This window comes from Bufo gargarizans, chromosome 5 (assembly GCF_014858855.1).
Source record: "Bufo gargarizans isolate SCDJY-AF-19 chromosome 5, ASM1485885v1, whole genome shotgun sequence".
In the NCBI taxonomy this organism is placed as follows: domain Eukaryota; kingdom Metazoa; phylum Chordata; class Amphibia; order Anura; family Bufonidae; genus Bufo; species Bufo gargarizans.
In genome coordinates, this window is record NC_058084.1 from 203242355 (window position 1) to 203265738 (window position 23384).

Consider the following 23384-nt stretch of genomic DNA (forward strand, 5'->3'; position numbering starts at 1 on the left):
CGCATGACAATGAACCCTCTTGCTATTGAAGGTAAATGGAAGTTATCCATACCCTCTGACGGGAGATGATTGGAGTGAGGCGCTCATTACTCCGACCAGGGTTTCAGCCTCTATTAATAATAGATTAATCCAAATGTTTATTCTACACAGGAGCTACCTCACTCCGACCAGGCTTCATAGTATGGGAAGAATTCCTCACAGCAGGTGCCATAGATGCTCGGTGGACCGTGCAGACTTCTGGCATATGTTCTGGGAATGCACTTATATTCGCCCCTTTTGGACTTCGGTCCTGGAAGTATTATCCACAATGGTCCCTGTTGCGATCCCACTTTGTCCTAAACTTTGTATACTTGGAGTACTAGATGAGGAGATATGGTCCCATTATGATAGGATATTCTTAGGGGAAACATTGTTCCTGGCTAGGAAAGCTATCGCGCTTCAATGGATAGGGGAAAGCCCTCCATCTTTGGGCCAGTGGAAGACCCTTGTTAACCATGTAGTGTCCATGGAAAACTGTCTTTAAACACAGTAAGTGCCCACAAAAATTTCAGAAGGTCTGGGGAGAATGGTGCTCCTTCACTGACTCTGCAAACCTCTCATATGTACTCAGCGACTGACAATCCAAGATAGGTTAAGGAGGCCCTGTCTAGTTTTTATTATTGCGTGCAGCTGTATGCTCTTATCCTCAGCTCTTTTCAGCCTGATTTAATTTTTTTATGTATGCCTTATGTAATGCATCATTCTGTACTTGTATCATAATATGTTGCTCCCTTGCATGGGAAACCAATGTGCTTTATCCTACTTGATTCATACCTGAACGGTTTATCGTTAATAAAACTAGTGTTAAAAAAAAAAAAAAAGTACAAACTGGGTATTACGTGTTGGTGCTGCCAGTGTGAGACTAGAGGGGCACCCACCCGCCCACCCCCTCACAACTAGTAACAGTTGCACCTTTATCAAAATCCAAGTAGGAATAATAGATGAACAGTGCAACAAAGTTATAAGAATCCAGAGTTGTTACATGGGAAATGCAAGTAGTTACTAGAACAGTCATGTCAGGAGAGGTGACAAATGCATTACAAAGTGTGGAAAACATTGCTCATTCAAACAATCACAACACAAGGTTCATTTTAATATCTTTTTTAATAAATTAAGGTCATTCAAAATACAGTGCCAGAACATGATGCAGCTGAACATGCTAGTAGGGTTTGTCATGAAGCACCTGTGCCCATGTTGAGTTGGCGATGGTGCCCCTCTACTGCTAGTGGTTCCTGGGATTGATAGTAATGCCAGAGCAGCACAAGGGCATCTGCTCTCTTGTGCACCTAAGAGTGCCAAGTAAATTATTCCTGAACAGTTTGTTTCCCTTCCCAAGAAAAAAAAAAAAAAAAAAAAAATATAGGGTATACCAATACACAATCACACTACAGTAAATGCTTGTTAAGTTAAAAATGATATAAGACCTGGTAATCCGACACTAAATGTACAAATGTGGGAAGGGAAAGAAAGACAGCAGCAGTTTTCTGAATGCGTGAGCTCCCATCACCGTTACAGAGGATGGGCGCTCCTTTTGTCCCTTTACTGCAGTCACTGTAAAAGGGTTAATGCTCCACAGGGACCTGTACTATGAGGGGCTGGCAAATAGGTTGGATGCCCGGTTACGCCAGAAAGAATGTCACAAGGCCATATTGGAAGACCTGTATTCTACAACAGAAAGGTCCAGGTTATTGACGACAGAAACACATGCTCCTTGCACAGCCTGACTGAGCCTGCAGTCATTTTAATTGACCTGTGTTACCAAGTGAAACACTACATTTCCCCAGATATAGAGAGATTATTTTTTTATATATATATATATATATATATATATATATATATATATATATATATATATATATATAAAATTTTTACATGTTAAAGTGGGACTTTGGTGATAAATCACTTTGTAAAAAATAATAGGTTTGCAGGCTTTCTGCATATTTCACCGACTACTTCCAAGTCAAGCTTGCTCTAGGTTTGTTAGTTTACGTCACGCGCTATACGTTTGTTACATAGCACTGAGAGAAAAAAAAAAAAAGCTTGAGATATGTTCTTTCTGGAGATGAGATTGCGCCACTACAGTTATGCCTCTTGGAGTAAATATCATGGAAAGGAAAAGCCATTTACCTACAGTAGTAAGTCAACTGAGGAGGCGATCTTGAGGATTTTCAAGAAAGCGAGAGGTCTTAAAGTAAGCACATTTATCCCTGGAGAGAAACATAGTAGATCGGGTGACAATGCACATATGTTTGTATAGTCCAGCACACAAACTGGATTGCTAACTAAAAAGGAGTATGGATAATGGAAGATTTTTCTCAGAAAGCATATATACTTGCAATTCCATTGATAGGTGGATCTAAAAAAAAAAAAAAAAAATGAAAAAATAAAATAAAACTAAAGCATCTTTTCGCAATTAAGGAAGGGGAAGAGGAAGGAAAATGTCACAGGGATACAATTTAAATGCTCTTCGTCAACAAACGCCAAGGCTGGAATATATAAAGTTTTCGTTTCCCATAAGCTGGTCAAATATTTCATAATGGAAGCATATCTCCCTATATAAATGCATTAAAGATTACAAATGTTACTTAGGGCATAAAAATAAGGTCTGAATAGTAAGCAACGCAAACATATTTCTCCAAGCCCACTTTATGTAGTCCTAAAGACTTCTCATTGCAGAAACACAGCCATGCATACGCGCAGTCTCCTGCTTGTAGATAGCTATACTGGGGGTAAGGTAACCATGTTTCCATCAAGTTCAAAGTCATCTGCGCCATCTTGAGAAAAAACATGTGTTAGAGGCTTCCATGGAGATACTTCTAGACATGACGGGTAGAGCTTTCCTACAGTGCATCGAAACTCTTTGCCCAAATCCCAAAGCACACGCTCAGATATCTGCTGCCGCAGAAACCACTGGTCAAGGTCCATGTCGTATTGATAAATGGCATATTTTGCTTTTTCATTCATGTGCGTCTCCCTAATAAAAACACACAAGGAATTTGAGATGACCACTGCTCGAACACACGGATCAGCAAATCGTTTGGCGGGAATATTGGCTGCCATGTACCATTCATTCTTATGCACATCATATACTTCCACTGCAACAGAAGAGCCATCCAAAGTGCCAGATGGTAGCCTTACACCAGAATTGTCTGTTTGCAAGCCTCCGAGGTAGAAGATTTTGCCATTAAAGGCTGCAGCAGATGCAAAACATCTACTAGTTTGCCTCTTTGCCATTTCTACCCAGATGCCAGACCGTGGAATGAAGCAATATGTAAGATTAAAAGCCATTACATAAACGCAATTGTGGACTACAACAGCAACGCTCCACTGAAATGCACTTGGAAGAGGGCTCACCAATGTCCACTCATCCTTCTCACAGTCATATCTTTCCACAGTCCTTCGATTGAGTTCTCCACCAACACTATCTCCTCCTATTGCATAGATGTATCCATCACACCACACCAAAGAAGGCTTTACGCGAACGCACAACATAGGGGTCTTTGGAATCCAAGTATTTTGCTGGGCATCAAGCCAGTAAAAACTATTCACAGTCCTGAAAGTGGCCTGAAGTTTGCCCGGCTTGTTGTGATTGCTTATGGCGTTCTTTAAGGGCACTTGCCCTCCAGCAATATAAATGTCATTATCAGGAGACACGACAGCCCCCACTTTAAGTAGCTCAGATGGTGGGTTGCAAAGCTTGTAAACCTTCTCTGCCTGAGGACTGTAACAGATTGTGGAGTAACAACCAGGGTTTTCCAAAGCAGCTTCAACGATTATGATCATCTCCTCTTTTGTCATACCAAGTCTTGGTTTAAAGAATCTGGGCATTGATTTGTAAAGTCCTTGAACTACTACAGACTTGTCATTGGGTGGCAATCCTTGGAACCATTCCCGCTGAATAACTTCTGACAGAGCATCGATACGTAGGTGGCTTAGCACGGTCGACAAGTATTGGGAGCGTGACACTGTGTTGTAATCCAGCCATGACATTGCGGCCTCTCTGACAGTCTCTTCCTTTTCCACATTCAGATTGTCACTGCTTACAAGATCTATCAAAAGTTCACTTGATAGCTGCATAAACGCATCCTGGCGGTACACACTAGTGAACTTGTGCTCTACCATTCTTTTGGCGCTCTGCTTCAACTCTTCGCAGCTGAACAGGTCCGCAAAGCTCATCAGCCGAACACAGTTTTTGGCATTGACTTTTTTGATTAAATATTCTCTGCAGAGTTGCAGCACATCATCCACCTGTAACAGAAAGTTGCATGGGGTTACATATAGCTTAGTATTTAGCTCAAATATAAAATATATATATATATATATATTTAAAATTATTCTTTGACCTTTCTGATAAATATGACAAATTGTTATTATATATATATATATATATATATATATATATATATATATATATATATATATATATATATATATATCCTGCACACAGCTTTTATTTTTTAGCCTCTCTGGAAAATGGAAAGATGTGCTGTAATTGGGCATACCATTTGCAACAAGGCCAGTACACATTGTTTTTGAAACACGAGGCGCATTTTTCTAATTTTCTTGCACTTAAAGAGAACCTGTCACCACAAAGTGCAGTGCAATCTGCAGGCAGGATGTTATGGCGCAGAAAGAAAATATTCATGAAAACTTGTAATTTATACCTTTCAATAGGTTACTCATTTTCAGGACACCGTAGACCCTTCCTCAGGATAGGCCATCGATATCATTTGTGATGGAGCGACATCTGCCACCCCAATGATCAGCTGTTTGAAGAGGTTTTGTCACTTGTGCAAGCGCTACATCATCTTTACTGTTAACCTGCACATTATGTAAACTGAAGCGACAGTGCAGTGTAATTACACCGTCCTCTCCCATTCAATTCATTGAGAGAAGCTGTAATTAGACTGCTCCGCCATTACAAACGGTATTGCTTCGCTGCATAAAGCGGACGCAGCGCTCGCTTAAGCGCCACAGCTTCATCAAAGAGCTGATTATCAGGAGTGCAGGGTGGTGAATCCCGGCCACTCTGATACAGATGACCTATAACTAATCCCTTTAAGTTTCTGACTTCATTGGTACATGGAGGGAGGGGGGGGGGGGGGGGGGGGGGCAAAGGTCTTACCAGTAATTAGTGGCATTCTATGTTTCAAGGCTGTATTAGACTAGCCGCCAGATCATCACTAAAGAGCATTTGTAGGAACGCTCATTAGTGAGAATCTGGCAGTGTAATACTGCCGCCGATTACCTGAGGAACGAGCACACACTTGTTCATCGGGCAATCCAGATTTATTAGCAGGCTTAAAAATCATGGCTTGCTGATGGCAGATAATCACAAGCTGCTGCTAACAAAAAACAAGTCTGTATAGGGACAAGCGATGGCATAACTGCGGAGGAGTTCACTGCATGTAATAGCAGCGCTCTCCTCCACTGACAATCAGGCGATTGCCAAGAAGGGACGCTTCCTGCGAAACCTTTTGTGTAATAGAGCCCTAAGCGTGTAGTGTACAGAGATGGCTATATACAGGGCAGTCTTAAGTATATAGCGCGGAGATAGAAGTGTATAAATTACAGGCTTTACTGAAGCTTTTCCCACAAAACTATACATCAATCTCCTCAGCTACTCCTGCTCTATAACACGCTGCCTGGTGGACAGGTTCTCTTTAAAGCTCTAACTACATGATGATATTCTAACAAGTTACTTTTGCAAGTTATATTAAAATGAGGACATAGAAAAGTGATGTTTACCTGTAAGAAGCAAGCGGTCTCGTATAGCTGCTCTACAGTGCTCTCATTTATTGCCAAATTACCCGTGTATGCATATGTTATAATAATCTGCAAAGAAGCTGCATCCACATTTCTCAGATGTACATGTGTTTGCTTACTTTCACTCAGTCCACTCATAAACATTGCCCTGCAGAAGAAAAAAGCACAAAACAAATAAGACAAGTTATAGCAAAGAGTGAGCAGATCAACAAGAAGCTATACAAAATATGTGCAAACAAAAAGGACATGACCATTGGCCATAGCAACATATTAAAGGCTTTAATCAGTGTGGGGGGGGACCCCCACAGACTGCTAGAATAAGGAGGGAGTAGCGCTCATATAGTGTAGTCTCATCAGTGCAGGAGAAAGAGAAGGGCTCAAAAGAAAGTCTATGGGCCCTTCTCCATTCTGTCACCTGTCGCGAGGAGGGAGAGCGCAATACGCAAGCGCTTTTCTCTACTTGTTCTAGTATCAGCACTCAGACCTCCACCGATCAAAACCTGTCACTGACATATCAAAAGTTTTTTTTTTTTTTTTTTTTTTTTTTTAGTGCAGTGACAATTTAAAGATTAACTAAACTTTTCTAAAATTAAAAATGGCATAAAAATGTTTTTTTTTTAGTTTACTTCATTAAACAGTAAGAGTTTTCCTACTCAAATAGGCACCAAAAGTCCTGGGTCCTATTGCGTCTAATAGTCCATTCACACGTCCACAAATGGGTCCACATCCGTTCCGCAATATCGGGAATGGGTGCGGACCCATTCATTCTCTATGGGGACGGAAGAGATGCGGATCCACATTTCTGGAGCGCAGCCCCGACCTTTTGGGCCGCGGCTCCGTAAAATTGCGGACAAGAATAGGCAGCCAGCCGGGTGCATTGCGGATCTGCAGGCACTACGGACATCTGAATGGACCTATAAAATCATTATCCTAGTACAGCACAGACTGATCTCACTGGGTGCCGCAGGGACTGCTGCACAGACGGAGCACAGATCACTGCTGTTCCTGCCTGTGCTCCCCTCAAGCTTGGGTAAATTCTGACACAGCACATCGGTACCCTCTACAGAAGTACTATGCCAGGATATAGCCGAGCTGGCTCCTGTCTGAGTCCCCTCCGCTCAAAGCATTCTGCCACTCCTGTACTCTAGGACTTTGGGTGCCTATTTGAGCAGGTAAACTGTAAAAGCATATTTAAAAAATGTTTAGGCTATTTAGAACAATTTAAAGGAAACTTTTAGAAAACTTTAAAAGGGGTTATCCAAGGCCTATAATGCCCCCGCATATGCCCGGGTCCCTCACACAGATAGTACTTACCTCTCTCCCTGACACCCGCGATGCTTCTGAATCAGCCTCCCTAGCGTCACCTGCAATGCTAGGGAAGCTCGTTCCTGTTGTGGTCTGCTATTGGCTGCCCCAACACCCAACCCCGATGCCAGATGTTTTCATCTGTGCAACAGGGCGATACAGCAGGGGCCATGCCAGGATCAGAAGCGACGCGGAAGCCGGGGAGTGAGGCAAGTACTATCTGTGTGAGCGGCCTGTGCACATGGGTAGGACATTATAGGTCTTGGATAACCCCTTTAAAGCTGTATTAGACAGGCAGATTTTCTGCCAGATCGCTAACAATTGTTCATATGAATGCTTGTAAGTAATTATCTGGCAGTGTAATAGTGCCGCTGATTAACCAATGAATAAGCAAATGCTTATTCATCAGGCAATCCAAATCTTTCAACAGGTTTACAATTATTGTTTGCCGGCAGCAGATCATGGTGTCTAATCATGATCTGCTGCAGGCAAATAATGATTCAGTACAGGGAAGAGCGATGGCATAACGATCGCTCCGCCCTATACTGTGGAGGAGATCACTGCATGTAATAGTAGCAGTCTCCTCCACTAATGAGCAGATGATTGCCAGGAAGGAACACACAGAATCATCTGCCTGATCTGGCTGTCTAATACAGCCTTTACTCTTTAAAGTATCTTACTCATTCCCCTGCTTCATTTTCTAGAAGTAATGCGGTCATTGGGGTTCATTACAGGAACCTCTGCTTCCTTAAAGCAAGAAAAGACAGAGAACAAGCGCAAGTATTCAGCAAAATGGGCAGCCTCGAACTTTTCCCTAATACAATAACACTGGGATTGGCATTATTTTACCATAACTTCCCAGTAACCCAGTGTGTTTATAGTCTTAAAAGGGGTTTCCAGGATTTTACCAATGATGGTCTATCCTCAGAACAGGCCATCAATACTTGATCAGCAGGGTATGACACCGTCCTCCCCAGTCAACCAGCTGTTTAGGGGAAGCTCTGGTGCTGGGACTACACACCCGTGTCCACCGTGTAGTGGATGAAGCTGGTGACTGCAGCGCTGCTCCCACATTGAATGGGAGCAGTGCTGCAGCCACCAGCTCCATCCACTACACAGTGGACAGAGGTGTGTAGTTCTGGCTGCATAGGTGAGGTGCATAACATTGGAGGGGAGTACTACAGAGAACAGCACAGGGGGTTAAAAGTGAGATAGATAGATATATATATATATATATATATATGTTTTTTCCCTTTTTATTATCTTGGACGAAGGCTGTAGGATGGGCTCATAGGCAGTGATCCAGTGTAGAAATTGCTGAGGAATAAAGGTGTGCTGCTGCCAGAGTAAGGAGAGGGGTCTTTACCGAGGTGTAAGATAATGAAAGCTTTAGTTAGACAGTGCATCGAGTGACCCACTACTTCGCCTGATGCAATACCGGCATAACATGGCTCCAATGTAAGCAGGTAACTCCACACACAGTTTGAAGAAGCAACAAAGTGGTAAACATCACAATTATAAAATCGATAAGCTATAAAAAACCATTGATACATGCATAGTCTGATTAAAACTTGCACACTGGTGAAGAATCGTCTCTGCTTCATAATCAAGGGCAGCGGGACTCCATTCCTCTGCGTTTTCTACTTCGCCTGGATGATTAAATATAGGAGGACCGCACATATGGACTTAGAACTGGAATTACACTTTAGGGAATTTATCACAAAAGAAGCCCTTTCAGTTACAGCAGATACCCATAACCACCTAACTGCTTTGCCCGAGTCCAGCTCGGGCAGTGGGAAAAGTAGCTAACTAGAGAGAGGAGGGCTGCTTTATATGCTGCTATCTCCTGAATGGTAGCAGCTAAAAAATATGCAACTGGTCTCGTTTGAAAGCTGAAAGTCCAATGAGGAGAACAGAGGAGAAATCACTGTTCGAAATAGAGTCGTGAATAACCGCGGTAAAGCTTGCTGTTAATTTCACTTTCTGCTGCATTCACAGCATTCAGATTTTTATCAGAGATATCTTCCCCTGTCCTGAACGTATTTCTGGTATTGTATGAAAGCCTGGAATGTCAGCTTTCAAACAAGACCAGTTGCATGTCCCCAGCTGCTAACATTCAGGAGATAGCAGCATATAAAGCAGCCCTCCCATCTCCAGTTAGCTACTTTTCCCACTACTGGAGCTGGAGTCGGGCAAAACAGTTAGCTGGTTAATAAAGATAAACATGTTCAATTACACAAAGCTAAGTACCCCCCATCCCCCAGTAATCGGAACTTGCTCCTCTAGTAAAATCTATAACTATTTTCATGGTTTGGAAGGCAATATGAAATAGAGCATTCCCAATAGATGTGTAGTCTATTATATATTAATTCATTTAGTAAAATAAACCACACGTACCTGAAATAGGAGCTGCATGTAGCGAGAACCATTTTGTGACATGGAAATTCAGTGCCCTCAACAATTAACACTATGTCTGTTAGTAGCTGCTGTTCATAGAACAGTTTCAGCTGTTCCAGTAAGGAGACGGCATATTCAGTATTGATCTGCCTTTCGTCCTGGGTGGACATGACTGCATTCCATTAATAGCTACAATGATCCAAAATCAAAAGGGTGACTGTATGTAGTCAAAAATACAAACAGAAAAAAGATCAATACTTCAGAGGTGTTGGCTCTTAAAATGCGAAAAAAATAAAAATCAATTGTTCCTAGCAGCTTGAATCAGCAGTGCAATGTACAACACTGCATAAAAACATCCAAAGTATTTCAGACTTCATGGTTGGTCGTAAGATCTGTTAAAAGACCCGGCTGTAAAATCCAGTGCTGGTTATTTAGAAGAGCCCCTTTAGAAAGTAGACCGCACAACAGCTTCATGAAAAATAAATGACATCCTCCTCTGAACCTAAAAGAGAATATAAAAATAGTTAATATAGCATAGTGTAATACAGTTCACAATTAAAGTGGTAGTCCAGTAATTCTGTGTCTTCTTTCTTTGCTGTGTGCAGGAACAGGACCTGTGGTGACGTCACTCCGGTCATCACATGATCCATCACCATGGTAAAAGACCATGTGATGGACCATGTGATGACCGGAGTGACGTCACCACAGGTCCTGTTCCTGCACACAGCACAGAAAAAGACAGAAGAGAAGCCGGGCTGCGCGACCAAGTGGATTAAAGAGAGTTAAATTATATATATATTTTTTTTTTTAAACCCCTTCACCGCTATTGTACTATGCATTCTGTATTCAGAATGCTATTATTTTCCCTTATAACCAAGTTATAAGGGAAAATAATAATGATCGGGTCTCCGTCCTGATAGTCTCCTAGCAACCGTGCGTGAAAATCGCACCGCATCCGCACTTGCTTGCGATTTTCACGCCACCCCATTTATTTCTATGGGGCCTGCATTACGTGAAAAACGCTCAAAATAGAGCATGCTGCAATTTTCACGCAACGCATAAGTGATGTGTGAAAATCACCGCTCATGTGAACAGCCCCATAGAAATGAATGGGTCGGGATTCAGTGCGGGTGCAATGCGCTCAACTCGCGCATCGCATCCGCGCAGAATACTCGCCCGTGTGAAAGGGGCCTAATGGTTGCCCTGCTGTCACTGACAGCGGGCAAACCGATCAGCAGCTGCACGATTAGCGTGCAGCTGCAGTTTCTGAACGGACGTGCAGGAACATCCATTCAGAAATATAGAACCACCTCCTGGACGTTTTTAGTCTATGGGCGGACGGGAGGTGGTTAATGAGGGACTTACACTCTGGACACCATTCAACCTGCCTTCTGTCTGTGCACATTGTTAAGGTTCCTTTACACGTGGACGATATTACAGCAGATTGTCGAGGAGGAAGCCTTCCTTCTTGACAATCTGCTAAACGCTGGTGAAGGAGAAAGCTACATTTACATGCAGCAATCTTCTCCACAGTAAGGGGAGGAGTGATCGCTAATGCCAACGCTCGTCCCCATACTGACTCAATGTTTGCCAGAAGCAGATTATGATTACACAGCACGATCTGCTGCCGGTAAACAATTTTTGCCCGATCATTGCTAATGAACGTTACTATGAAGTAGGGCTGCACGATATGGGAATTTTGTCCGATTGCGATTAGGGCCCTAAAATTGCGATAACGATATGCGATGCGATATTTTAAGGGAATTGTGCTAGAGGTCTATTTGCTTGGATTTTCAAGGCAAAAAGCACACAAATTACGGATAATGCAGAAATGTAGTTATGCTTAACTCAAGAACTGAAATGCACAGTGTTTTTCAAAATAAAACATCTTTTACTAAATTAACATACTTGCATTACTGCAAAAGTACAAAATACAAAACTTGCCATTTTCCTAATAGCACTGCACAGAACAGATAAATAAAATAGAATAAAAGAACATTTGTTCATTAAAATAATGACTTGCCTCCAGCCCCTCCTCCCTCCCCGCGCTGTAACTGATGTATCGCCGGCCGCGCTGTGCAGCATAGCGGCCGGCGATACATCCGTGTCAACCATTGCTTTATAAGGTGCACTGCCATTTTCCCCCCACTTTTGGGGGAGTAAAAGTTTGTCTTATAAAGCCAAAAATATGGTAATACAATTGCAGCATTTTTGGGTCGGCCAATTGGCGATTGTGATATGGCAATTAATTGCGATTGCTTTGGCGATATATTGTGCAGGCCTACTATGAAGGATTGTTAGCGATAATCTGTGAAATTCTCAGCCTGTGTAAAAAGCTCTTTAGGATCCTTTAACTACTTTTCTTTAGGAACAAGGGGAGAAAGAGGGAACCTTGGCAAAGAGAGGTTATGGCACAAACTTCACCTATCCACAGAATCAGCGATACATATTCTGTCAGTCCCACAGGTGACGGACCAACATGCACATTACCACTCCAGTCGGCCTAGGATATGATTGTGGAATGCCATTAGCCTTCGAGGTATCACATGCAGCACTGAGGGTAACACGATCCTACAGGGATTTGCTTAGCCTGGAATTAACCACTGCCAAAAGATGAGGGATAATCTCTAGGTAACATGACTCTTGCAAGAGGAAACATCAAGAAAAACTGAAGCAAATACAGACATTCCCAGAAATATCACAAGAACTCCCTTTGTGTGGGAACTTTACTGGAAAAAGTAATTGTTCTCGTGGTTAGGCCTCATTCATATATAAAAGGGGTTATCCAAACCTGTAACTCCCCCATACATACAATGCCCGGACCCCTTATACAGAGATTACTTACCTGGTCCCAGATGCCTGTGTCCTTCTGTATCCCTCCACGGCCATCGCTACATCTCCCTGTAGACCTGCTCCCCTTGCATCCCAGGTGACAAGTTGGAAAGATGCAAGGAGGCAGGTCACCGTTGCCGGGTGTAGTGATCTGCACAACAGGTGGATTGATCCTGAAGGACACAGGCTTCGGGGACCAGGTAAGTATTCTCTTTATGAGGGGCCCAAGCATTGTGGGGGAATGGGGGTGTTACAGGTTTGGATAACCCCTTTAAAGGGAACCTGTCACCTGGATTTTGGGTATGGAGCCGAGGACATGGGTTGCTAGATGGCCGCTAGCACATCCGCAATACCCAGTCCCCATAGCTCTGTGTGCTTTTTATTGTGTAAAAAACCTGATTTGATACATATGCAAATTAACCTGAGAGGAGTCCTGTATGTGATATGAATCAGGGACAGGACTCATCTCAGGTTAATTTGCATATGTATCAAATCAGTTTTTTTTTTTTTACACAATAAAAGTACACAGAGCTATGGGGGCTGGGTATTGCGGATGTGCTAGCAGCCATCTAGCAACCCATGTCCTCAGCTCTATACACAAAATCCAGGTGAAAGGTTCCCTTTTAAGTGTTCTCCATGGGCAGCACACACAGCCATTGATTTATTTTATTTTTGTGTGTTCACATATCAGTGGTCTTCCACTGACTGTGGGTCAGTAGAGAAATACACCACTTTGGTCCACGGTGCAGACCAAACACGCTTATTGAAGTCTCTGCGTCTGTGGAAAAACATACGGATGGCTACCATGTTCTGTCCGTGATTTTCACAGACCACTGGTAAGAGAGGACATTAGTTTTCAGCTAAGCATTGGAACATGGATGACAAAAATAAAATAAAAAAATGAACACAAGGATTCTTCACAGACATCAACAGATGAATTTGTTCTGTATGAAGTATGGCACAAGTTATGCAGGAAGCAGAATACCCATGTTTTTCACATACAATTCTGTTCGAGATACGTGCTGAAATTCATGTGCAAAATCAGTTGTGTGAACATCCGAACGGAAAAACTGCCTGTTAATTATAGCAAAAAAACAAAACAAAAAACAAAACAAAACACAGCTTTGTTAAATTCATCTACAGAACGCCATTTCTAAGCTAAGCTCAGTTTGGTTTCTATTGGCAGTATTGATGTACCTACTATTTCCCATGATGCTATAGTGCGCTTCAGTGCGACTAATGAAAACATATCCAGAAAATGTTCAACTCCAGGAACGATACTGCGAGGCTTCAGAAATAGTTGCCTACATAACGATCAACTCAATATGCAATATTCTTTAAATAAGCCTTATGATTCATGTTTTGCTATTCTTTATAGAAGATGGTGTTCTATTTTGTCATCACTCAATAACATCTCAAGGGCTGTGTAAATATCTTTTAGGGACTTTTTATAGGGGCTGATGATCGGCAACCAAAACACACCTGTTTCCGATCACTTCCCCCAGATCATTGGGTCATTTGCTGGGTAATCCTATTTTTTTTAAGCCGCCCAAAAAAGATAATTGTAGGCAGCACACTGCCCTGTTAGTCCTTGATGACAGCAATATAAAAACTGAAAGAGGGAGGAACGACTGTAGGAACTACCATCACTTTGCACTGGGCCAGGTAAAACCATCTCTGATCAAACTGTCTACATCGGCATGCTGCAGGTTAAAGGGGCTGTCTGAGTTATGAAAAAATATATATATAGCACTGTAAATCTGATGGGCAGCGATATATAATTAAGCTAAGCAAGTTTTAGGCAAATAAAAATTCAATTTCCTCCTTGTTTAACTGCAACAACAACAATTTCTGCTCCTCCCCCTGTTCTGCAAAAGGAATGAATACAAGTGCTGTCCTGAGTGACATGTCTGCCTGCTGGGATACTCAGCAGCATGTTATATGTGTAGGACTACAAGTCCCAGCTGTACAATGACACTGATACACACAGGATCTTCCCCCTACCTGTTCTTGTGCAATGCTCTGCTGAACTCCTAGTCTGTCAGCTCCTGTGCCCAGCATGTGTCTCCTCACTGCCTGCAGCTACTCAGTAAAGCCTTCAGCCCTGAGTCTGTGCTGCTGAAGGGGTTAAAGTTTTTTTATGAAGAATCCAGGGAGAGCACAGACAGCACCAGCAGATGGCAGTACAGGGGGGCGTGGCCAGCACAGTGACATCTCGTGTACAGACACATCTGCTCCCTCAGGCTTGTGCATGAAACATCAAAGCATGGAGAGAAGCTGACATCACCGGTCATATGACCCTCAGTGAAATCTGAGAAAGCAGCAACTGTAGATGCAGTAAGTGCATTGTAAAGTCCTTACATATGTTTAGTTAGAAACATACAAAGAACAAAAAATAACTCGGACAACCACTAAGAGCTGAAGCTGCCCCATGTCAAAGAATGTGATGCCTGTTGACAAGGCTTAGTGGTCTTGAGGGCCCATCTACACAGAGCGACTGAGCAGGCAAGTATAGGGAATAAACCATAGGCGAGTGGTGCATTTCCATGCAGCAATAACCTCCGCTATACGGGGACATGCAATAGCTGCTGCGATCACTGATCCTCATACAGATTATTTCTGGGCAGCAGATCGCACAGCATGAGCTGCTGCCTAAAAGCAATGTCAGAATCAATGAGGCTTTCATTAAATGAGCAAACCATTGTTCATCTATCAGCAGCACTTTTACACAGGGCAATTATTGGGAACGAGAATTTGCATGATAACTGGCCTTTGTAAAGGAACCTTCAAAGCCCTATTACACAGGCAGATTATTGTTAGGATGATCGCTAACGAGAAGTTCGTATGCTCTATCTGGGAATTGTAGTTTCACAGCAGCTGGAGTGCCAAAGGTTGCTGGTCCCTGCTTTACAGTATATCCACATATGTATGCTACAGATCTTGGTGAGATAGATCCACAGTGGTCACAGTGCCAGCAAAGTGGCTGAGAGTTGAACAAATCTGTAACAAATCCAAAGTGGAACTGCTGTTGAAAATTCTGCTGCAGAAAATCCACTCCATGCAGCCGTATCCTTAGGACATGGATGTCAAACTCATGGCCCTCCAGATGTTGCAAAACTACAACTCCCATCATTCCCTGATAGCTGTAGTATGCCCAGGCATGATGGGAGTTGTAGTTTTGCAACAGCTGGAGGGCCACGAGTTTGACATCCCTGCCTTAGGAGGACTCAAAAATAGATAAATCTGTATTACAGTAATATCAATACACCAGACAAGGCTTGGCTCGAAACACATGTCAGCAGAACCTCTCTGGGTAAGCTCCAGGGAACACATGACTTCCTTTCTCAGTATCTATGGACCAGGAGCCAAGGATTACAACTTCTCCTACATTCTTCGCAGAACAACTCACTGCCAAGAATGCTGGAGGGGGAAAAAAAAAAAAATGAACAGGATGCCTCCTGCAACCAAACACCAGGATCTCCATGGTTGACACTTGTGAAAGCCACACACAAATTGAAGGAGACCTATGCTGACAGATTTCAACCAGATTATCGTCAGATGATAGAATTGCAAGTGCTAGGCAGGTTATATGTTCTTAGACTTGTGCCAATGCAGTTCTGATGAGAATTTCCCTCTCCACTGAACCCAGCAAGACACTTAGAACCTACGATTTCAAAAAAGGAAGGAATACTTCCTTCTTACATTAGTGCCTATTTTCACAAGGAGAAGAACATCTACATTATTCTAAAACCACCCAAAGAGGGATGGAGACCACATTAAAGGAGTTTGGCACCTTTGGGGGAGGGTTGGCAGATCTTAAAAAGGTAAGCATACTTACCTGCTTCTCAGCTCCTTCTCTCCAAGGCCTTGGTTGTTCCCCTTGAGCCTTGACAAATGGTCACTTGATGCAAGGAGAGCAGGTTAAGATTGCAACCAGCAAATGGCTGCAGCAGCATCAAACAGGAATATTAGCAGATCATCCAATTCAGGAGCCAGTTTGACTCATGAAGAGACAATCCCTGTCTATATGACCTAATGGAGGGGGGCAGGGGTGGGGGATCTCACACTCCCGACTCCCCTCTATAAGCCAGAATTTTATGGACTCAAGCCAAACACATATTATACGAATAGGCATCAAAGGTCACAATTTCACGGATGATCTGTGCATTCTGGAGAAATCGCAGCATGTTCTATATGATGATGGTATGGGAGCCATTTAGTTGCTATAGCATTCCGAAGCTTTGTGAAAGCTTCTACTCCTTGGCAGGGGGTTGTCTAATGATGATGATAAAAAAAATAATCCTGTAACTGAGTTTCTAACAATAGATCCAGCTGGAGGCAGTTGAGGGCTGGAACTGAGGATGTGCGTCCACCTCAGTGATATTACTGATGTGGACAGAGAAGTAAAGGGCTTCTGTCACCCCCCCAAAAGTCATTTTTCATTTTTTGGGCTAATTAAAATCCTTTATAGTGCGATTATTCAATATATAGTGCTCTTACATTTTTCTGTGGCTTAGTTTCATTAAAAACCACACTTTTATAATATGTTAATTACTTGGCTACCAGGAAGTAGGGCGGTTGCTTGCTGGTAGCTGCCGCATCCTCCTTTAAAAAAAAGTGAAAAAAAAAAAAAAAAAACACGCCCCTCCTCCTGTTGATTGACAGGGCCAGCGAGCGCTCTCCTCCTCCGGCTGGCCCTGTTGCGTTCATAATTTCGCACCTGCGCCATACCGGTCTTCAGTCGGCACAGGCGCACTGAGAGGAGTATGCTCGGCCGCTCCTTCCTCAGTGCGCCTGCGCAGATGACGTCCCATCTACACCCGGCGCAGGCGCACTGAGGAAGGAGCGGCCGAGCGAGAGTCCTCCTCTCAGTGCGCCTGCGTCGACTGAAGACCGGTACGGCGCAGGCGTGAGATTTGGAACACAGACAGGGCCAGCCGAATGAGGAGAGCGCTCGCTGGCCCTGTCAATCAACAGGAGAAGGGGGCGTTTTTTTGTAAGGCAAATTTAGCGGCTACCAGCAAGCAACCGCCCTACTTGCTGGTAGCCAGGTAATTAACATTATAAAAGTGAATTTTTTAAAGAAACTAAGCCACAGAAAAAAATGTAAGAGCACTATATATTGATAAGTCGCACTATAAAAGGATTTTAATTAGCCCAAAAATGAAAAATGACTTTTGGGGGGTGAGAGAAGCCCTTTAAGGAAAAAAAACAGCAGGTGGCACTATACTGACACATTTTACTGGCTATAGAAAATTATGCAACGACAGAAGTATTCAGATCCAGGTGCTGGTTTAAAAAAAATAAAATAATAATAATAAAAAGTAGAATATAGGATACAATGGGACAACCTCTTTAATAGGAACACAGCATTTACCAATGCACTCTATGGTATAAGTGAACAAACAATCGCATATTGCCTGAGTTATAATTTTTTTTATAAAAGCAGTGTAAAATCTGTTGATCAGAGATAGATCTCTCTCTATCACATCGCACACTAAGCAACTTTTCCCTAGTTCTGCTCTGGCCCCTTAGTCGAAATGCAGTTGCGGAGCTGTGGGGACGTGTAACAACAATCTCTGGTGCCAGCAAAACAGATGATCGGTGGGGGTGCAGGTCTTAGATCTCCTCCAATCCAATACGGATGGGGTCTATCCTGAGGACCTTTAGCTGCCTTTTTTCATAAGCCTCAAGATTTTAAATTTGTAAAGCTAAAAATTTAACAACTTCAATTCTGGTTGTTAAACAAAAAATCCCATCCGTTTTTATGGGTTGCTAATGTGAAGAACGCGGAGAAGATGTCCACGAACTGCTATATAACAAACACTGCAGAGAGGTGGGCTCCAACTGACATATGACACTGTCTTTGTATAGTATAGACATGGCACAGCGTCCTCAGAAGACCGCATGGATCTCACCACCCTAATATAGTATAGATATAGCGTGTGTCCTCACACGGCCCCTCATGTCATGCTGCAAGAGAGATGAAGCTTTTAACTAGAATAAAACAATCCATTGAAATGTCAGAGAGGAAACGTAATTGCAGGATCTCCTCACCCACACACTGCTCCATACACTTCCTGGATACATAGAAAGGCAAGTAACTGCAGTATATGTGACCCACTCCTCCCCCAACAACCTTTAGACTTCCTCCAGTTTATTGTGGCTTTTATTTTTTTTACTTTGTAAAAAATACCACAAATGTTAAGCTTTTTATTTATTTTTTGGGCAGCTTTTTTTTTTTTTTTTTCATTCATACATTTTTACATGCATTGATTTTAAAGCATCTTTCAATATCTTTTGAGATCTGACAAAAAGCACAAAAATGAAAAAAAAAAAAAAAAAACACCACATTATGAGAATGCTGAATTTTGGGGTAGGGAGGAGACCACCACAACAATACTTTGGTGCAATTAAAGCTACTTTCACGTCTGCGTTTCTCCTTTCCAGTATTGAGATTCAGAAGAAGAGGCTCTCGATACCAGAGTAAAATGATTACGTTTTTGTCCCCATTCATTTTCAATGGGGACAAAACTGAGATGAATGCACCAGACGTTTGGTTGTGTTCCCATGCCAGACAGAACACTGCAAGACGGATAGGGCATGAAACACAATGTAAGTCAATGGTGCTGGATCAGTTTTCTCGGACACAAGAAAACTGATCCGGTGCCCACTGACTTACAATGGTTTTAAAGATGGATCAGTCATTGCTATGTTAAAGATAAAACAAACAATCGGATCCGTTCACAACGGATGCAGACAGTTGTATCATCATGTCAGAAGCGTTTTTGATGATCCATGACAGATCCAGCAAAAACAGATATGAAAGTAGCCTAATATTTCAAAAGAGCAAAAAAGCATATTTCTAAAAGTCATACTTAAAGCGAACATGCCCCCTCTCCTGACTGGTCAGATTCAGTACTTATTTGCATTCCTCTTGTAATAACAGTTCTGGAGCATCTATTCTTATGACTCTGTGCTGTGCCATTCCTGTATTATTCCTGCTAGAAGTCTACAAATAAATTGACAGCAGTCTGCAGTAACGCTGGGTTCACACCTGAGCGTTCGCGATAGAGCGCTCTGTATGCGCGATTGTACCTGCGTTTTCAATCGCGCATACAGAGACAAGCGAACGCCCATTGTCGCGCGTTCCCGAAAGTTTATGTACGGGAACGCGCGACAAGACGCCCCAAAGAAGCTCATGTACTTCTTGGGGCGTCGGGCGTTTTACAGCGCGATCGTACGCGCTGTAAAACGCCCAGGTGAGAACCATGCTGATAGGGAAGCATTGGTTTCTACTTGTTGAGCGTTTTACAGCGTGTAGGAACGCGCTGTAAAACGCTCAGGTGTGAACCCAGCCTAAAAGGTACTGCTGGGTGTTACCAATAGATGATGTGTCTGACTCTGTTCAATCAGTGCTGCTGCTGTCAGACCATGCAGGGACACACCCTAACTGGAAACACCCATCTGTACGTTTACTGCAAGCTGCTGACAATTCATTCATAAACCTGTAGCAGAAATAACAAAGGCATGTCACATCATACAGTCATAAGCATAGATCAGCAACCTCCAGCACCCCAGCTGGTCAAAAACTACTACTCCCAGAATGCTTCATTCACTTCCATGGGAGTTAGAAGAGCAGCCAAGCTTGTTTGCATGCTGGGAGTTGTCGCTTCACAACAGCTGGAGTGACGAATGTTCCCGATTCCTGGCGTAGATTTTACAGAATCGTTATTACATGGGGAGTGCAAGAAGTTACTACAATCAGACATGTCTGGAGAGGTGACAGGTTCTCTTTCAAAGGGGTCATCCATCTTTGCGTCACTGGGTCACATGACACACCAAAGTGGACAACGAAGGACTGAGGAGCAGCCAAGTATGCAGCGACAAGTGGAAGCCCATTTAAAGGAATAAGTAATTGGTCTCTTTAACCCTTTAAAAGCCTAGACATTAAGTACACAAGAAATATTTCTTGGAATATATTCTTGCCATTCTGCAGCACTCCTGACATTTCATTATATATTTTTCTGCTACTTAAAAGGAAGTGTGTGTATCACATTTTTAAAGAATTTTGATGATGTTAAATTTTCCATGTCAATATCCACCTTTTCCCCTCCCCCCCCCAAAAAAAAAAAAAAAAAATATAAGCAAGGATCTGCCCCCCAAAGACAGGAAACCTGCAGAATAAAAGGGCGGACACTCTCCTCCCAATTCAGTGTGATATTGAAGCATCGGAGGAAGTCCGCCAACACAGTGTTAGATAATCATAACATTTTCTCTATTTATTTTTATTTTTTTTGCAACACCCGTGTGACTACAAAGAGAATAAAAAAAAACCAAAAGAGAGGGAATATAAGGGCGATGTCATGGGCTTTGGAAAATCAAATTACCGGTAAGTAATCATCATTTTTCCCTTTCGGCCATGACAGCTCCACGAGAGATTTACCAGAGGAAAAAATTAGGGTGGGAGGATATAAAGAAGCACCTTTTCCCCAAAGGATGACCCCAAAGCAGAGGAATTCAAATCAAGCCGATAGTGTTTGAAAAAAGTAGGAGTAGACCAGGTAGCCGCTCTGCGAATATCCTCTATGGGAAGAGAGGATCTTTCCACCCAGAAAGTAGCCACTGCCCTGGTAGAATGTGCCTTAAGACCCACCGGAGGAGACAACCCGAAAGCAAGAGAAGACAAAAGATATAGCAGAGACAATCCACCTGGCTATAGAAATTTTTGTGGCCGCCTTTCCCTTATTTACTCCTTGGAGGCAGGGCTGTGGAGTCTGAGGCAATTTTGGGTACCAGGAGTCGGAGTCGGCAAAAAAATGAACCGACTCCTACTAGATTTAAATAGGAATAAAAAAAATAAAAAAATTTTTAAAAAGAAGTTTAAATGTCCCAATTCACAAAAAGTTTAATTAATTACCGTATTTTTCGCCCTATAAGACGCACCTAGGTTTTTGAGGAGGAAAATAAGAAAAAAATATTTTAAACCAAAAAGGTGTGCTTTTGAACTAATGGTGGTCTGTGGGTGGCACTGTTATGGGGGCATCTGTGGATGACACATATATATAGCATCTTATGTGTCATCCACAGATCCCCACCATAACAGTGTCCATGTGTAGCGAATGGGGGCCGGCGTCTGTTTCTGTAATGGCAGCGGGGCCCGATGCCTGCTTCATTCATAAAATGGGCGGAGCAGGCGTGTGACGTAGTGAGCGCCCACCCGGCCTCCTGACTGCCAAGAAGTTAGTAGTAAGTAGTACAGCGCTAGATTTAAGATGATTGGAATACTTTAACAATACCCACAAGTTAGATATGATACCGTGAGCATGGCCCGGTGTAGTAGAATACAGTGACCTCACCGGGCCCTGCTGCCATTACAGAAACAAACAGATGCCAGCCCCCAGACCCTCCTCCCTCTCAGCCTATTCAACGGACAGTCGCAGCATTCGCCCCATAAGACGCACTGCTATTTTTCCCCCACTTTTGCAAAAAATTCGGTACTTCTCTACTGTAAGAATAAAGGCCAATGGATGCAGTGCGTCACGTTACCGCAAAACAAACACGTTAAGTGACCATGAAGAAGCATACTTTTCATATGCTTCACTATATGGCACGCAACGCACAGTTAAGGAGCGGCAATACTTATACTTTCCATTGTGTTGTGTTCTGCTGTTACAGGGAACGCAACATCCATGGTTAACCTAACCTCTCACTGATTAAGTAAATATGTTTTTTGCAGGACTAGACACTTGTATAAGTGAAGGGAATAGATAGTCAATAGTTTAAAACTGAAGCTGCAAACCATTTGAAAAACTGCTGTCATTCAGCTAAGGCTATAAAAACTTGTAAACTCAGATTGTTAGCTTAAACTTTAAACATGACTATGGGATTCTACTAGGGAAATCATGTTTTACAATAAATGCCCCTTCCCCTTCCTGGATCCTCCCACTGCCCTATCTTCAGCAGATGATCAGCACACAAAGGAGAAGGCAGCGGCTTCCTAGCCAGTAGTTCTGTGGTAATGACATGGATGTTGCCTTTCTTTCCTTCAAGAAATGTATAAAACACATTTGCATATTAAATACAGAGGAGTTGGAGTTGGAAGTACCAAAAACTGAGGAGTCGGAGCATTTATCTACCGACTCCACGGCCCTGCTTGGAAGAGTATAAAAGAGTGATTTAGATCTGCGCCAGCCTCTAGTATGAGATAGGTAATTAATAAAAAGGTCCTTCTAACGTCCAGGCAGTAAAGATATTTTTCTTTTGATGACCAAGGGTTACTGAACAGTGTAGGGAGAACAATTTCCTGGGACCTATAAAATTTGGAAACTACTTTCGGAAGAAAAGCCGGGGATGGCCTGAATTTCGTTAATCCTGCGAGCAGATGTTAAGGCTATTAGAAGGCACAACTTCAAGGTGAGACATTTAATAGAGATGGTCTCTAAAGGCTCAAATGGAGGTTGGGTCAAAGCTTTTAACACAAGGTTTAAGTCCCATGGAGGAGGTCTAGTGGCAGTTGTTGGGGAGGATCTGGCTACTGCTGAAAAGAACCGGGACACCCAAGGGATCCCTGCTATGTCCTGATTAAACAAAGCTGACAGAGCCGAAACGTGTACCTTCAAAGTACTACCTGCTAGCCCTAAATCCAGACCCTTCTGAAGGAATTCTAAAATTAGATGAATGGGAGCAGAAGAGGGAATGTCATTAATCTGGATCTGCATGAAGTCTAGGAACTTTTCCCAAACCCTAGCATAAAAAGCAGTTACTTTTTTTTTTTCTACTCTTAAGAAGGGTAGAGATCAGGGCATCAGAGAATCTCTTAATATCTTACTTAACAAGTACATTTCAAGTTGCAGTCTGTCAAATTGATCATTTTTTATGTCGGGGTGAAAGACTGGGCATTGGCTCAATAGATCCCAGTTCTCTGGAAGAACCCAGGTATCCGATACTGACATGATCCGGAGCCACGTGAACTAAGATCTTCTTGGCCAAAATGGGACAATGAGCATAACCCTCGCCCCCTCTTCCCCAACTTTCAGAAAAAC

General features: G+C 42.7%; 1 protein-coding gene across 1 annotated transcript in view; it reads right to left on the reverse strand.

The window, feature by feature from the left end:
- Positions 1–1124: 1124 nt before the first annotated feature.
- The window catches only part of KBTBD2 (kelch repeat and BTB domain containing 2), a 35790-nt gene continuing 13530 nt past the window's right edge, over positions 1125–23384 (reverse strand). Inside the window, exons 2-4 of the mRNA XM_044293204.1 lie at positions 9508–10009; positions 5788–5953; positions 1125–4287 (exon numbers count right to left, since the gene is read on the reverse strand). Of these exons, the coding sequence (XP_044149139.1) occupies positions 2758–4287; positions 5788–5953; positions 9508–9677 (1866 nt within the window). The 5' untranslated portion in view covers positions 9678–10009 and the 3' untranslated portion in view covers positions 1125–2757. The remainder of the gene's footprint in view (positions 4288–5787; positions 5954–9507; positions 10010–23384) is intronic.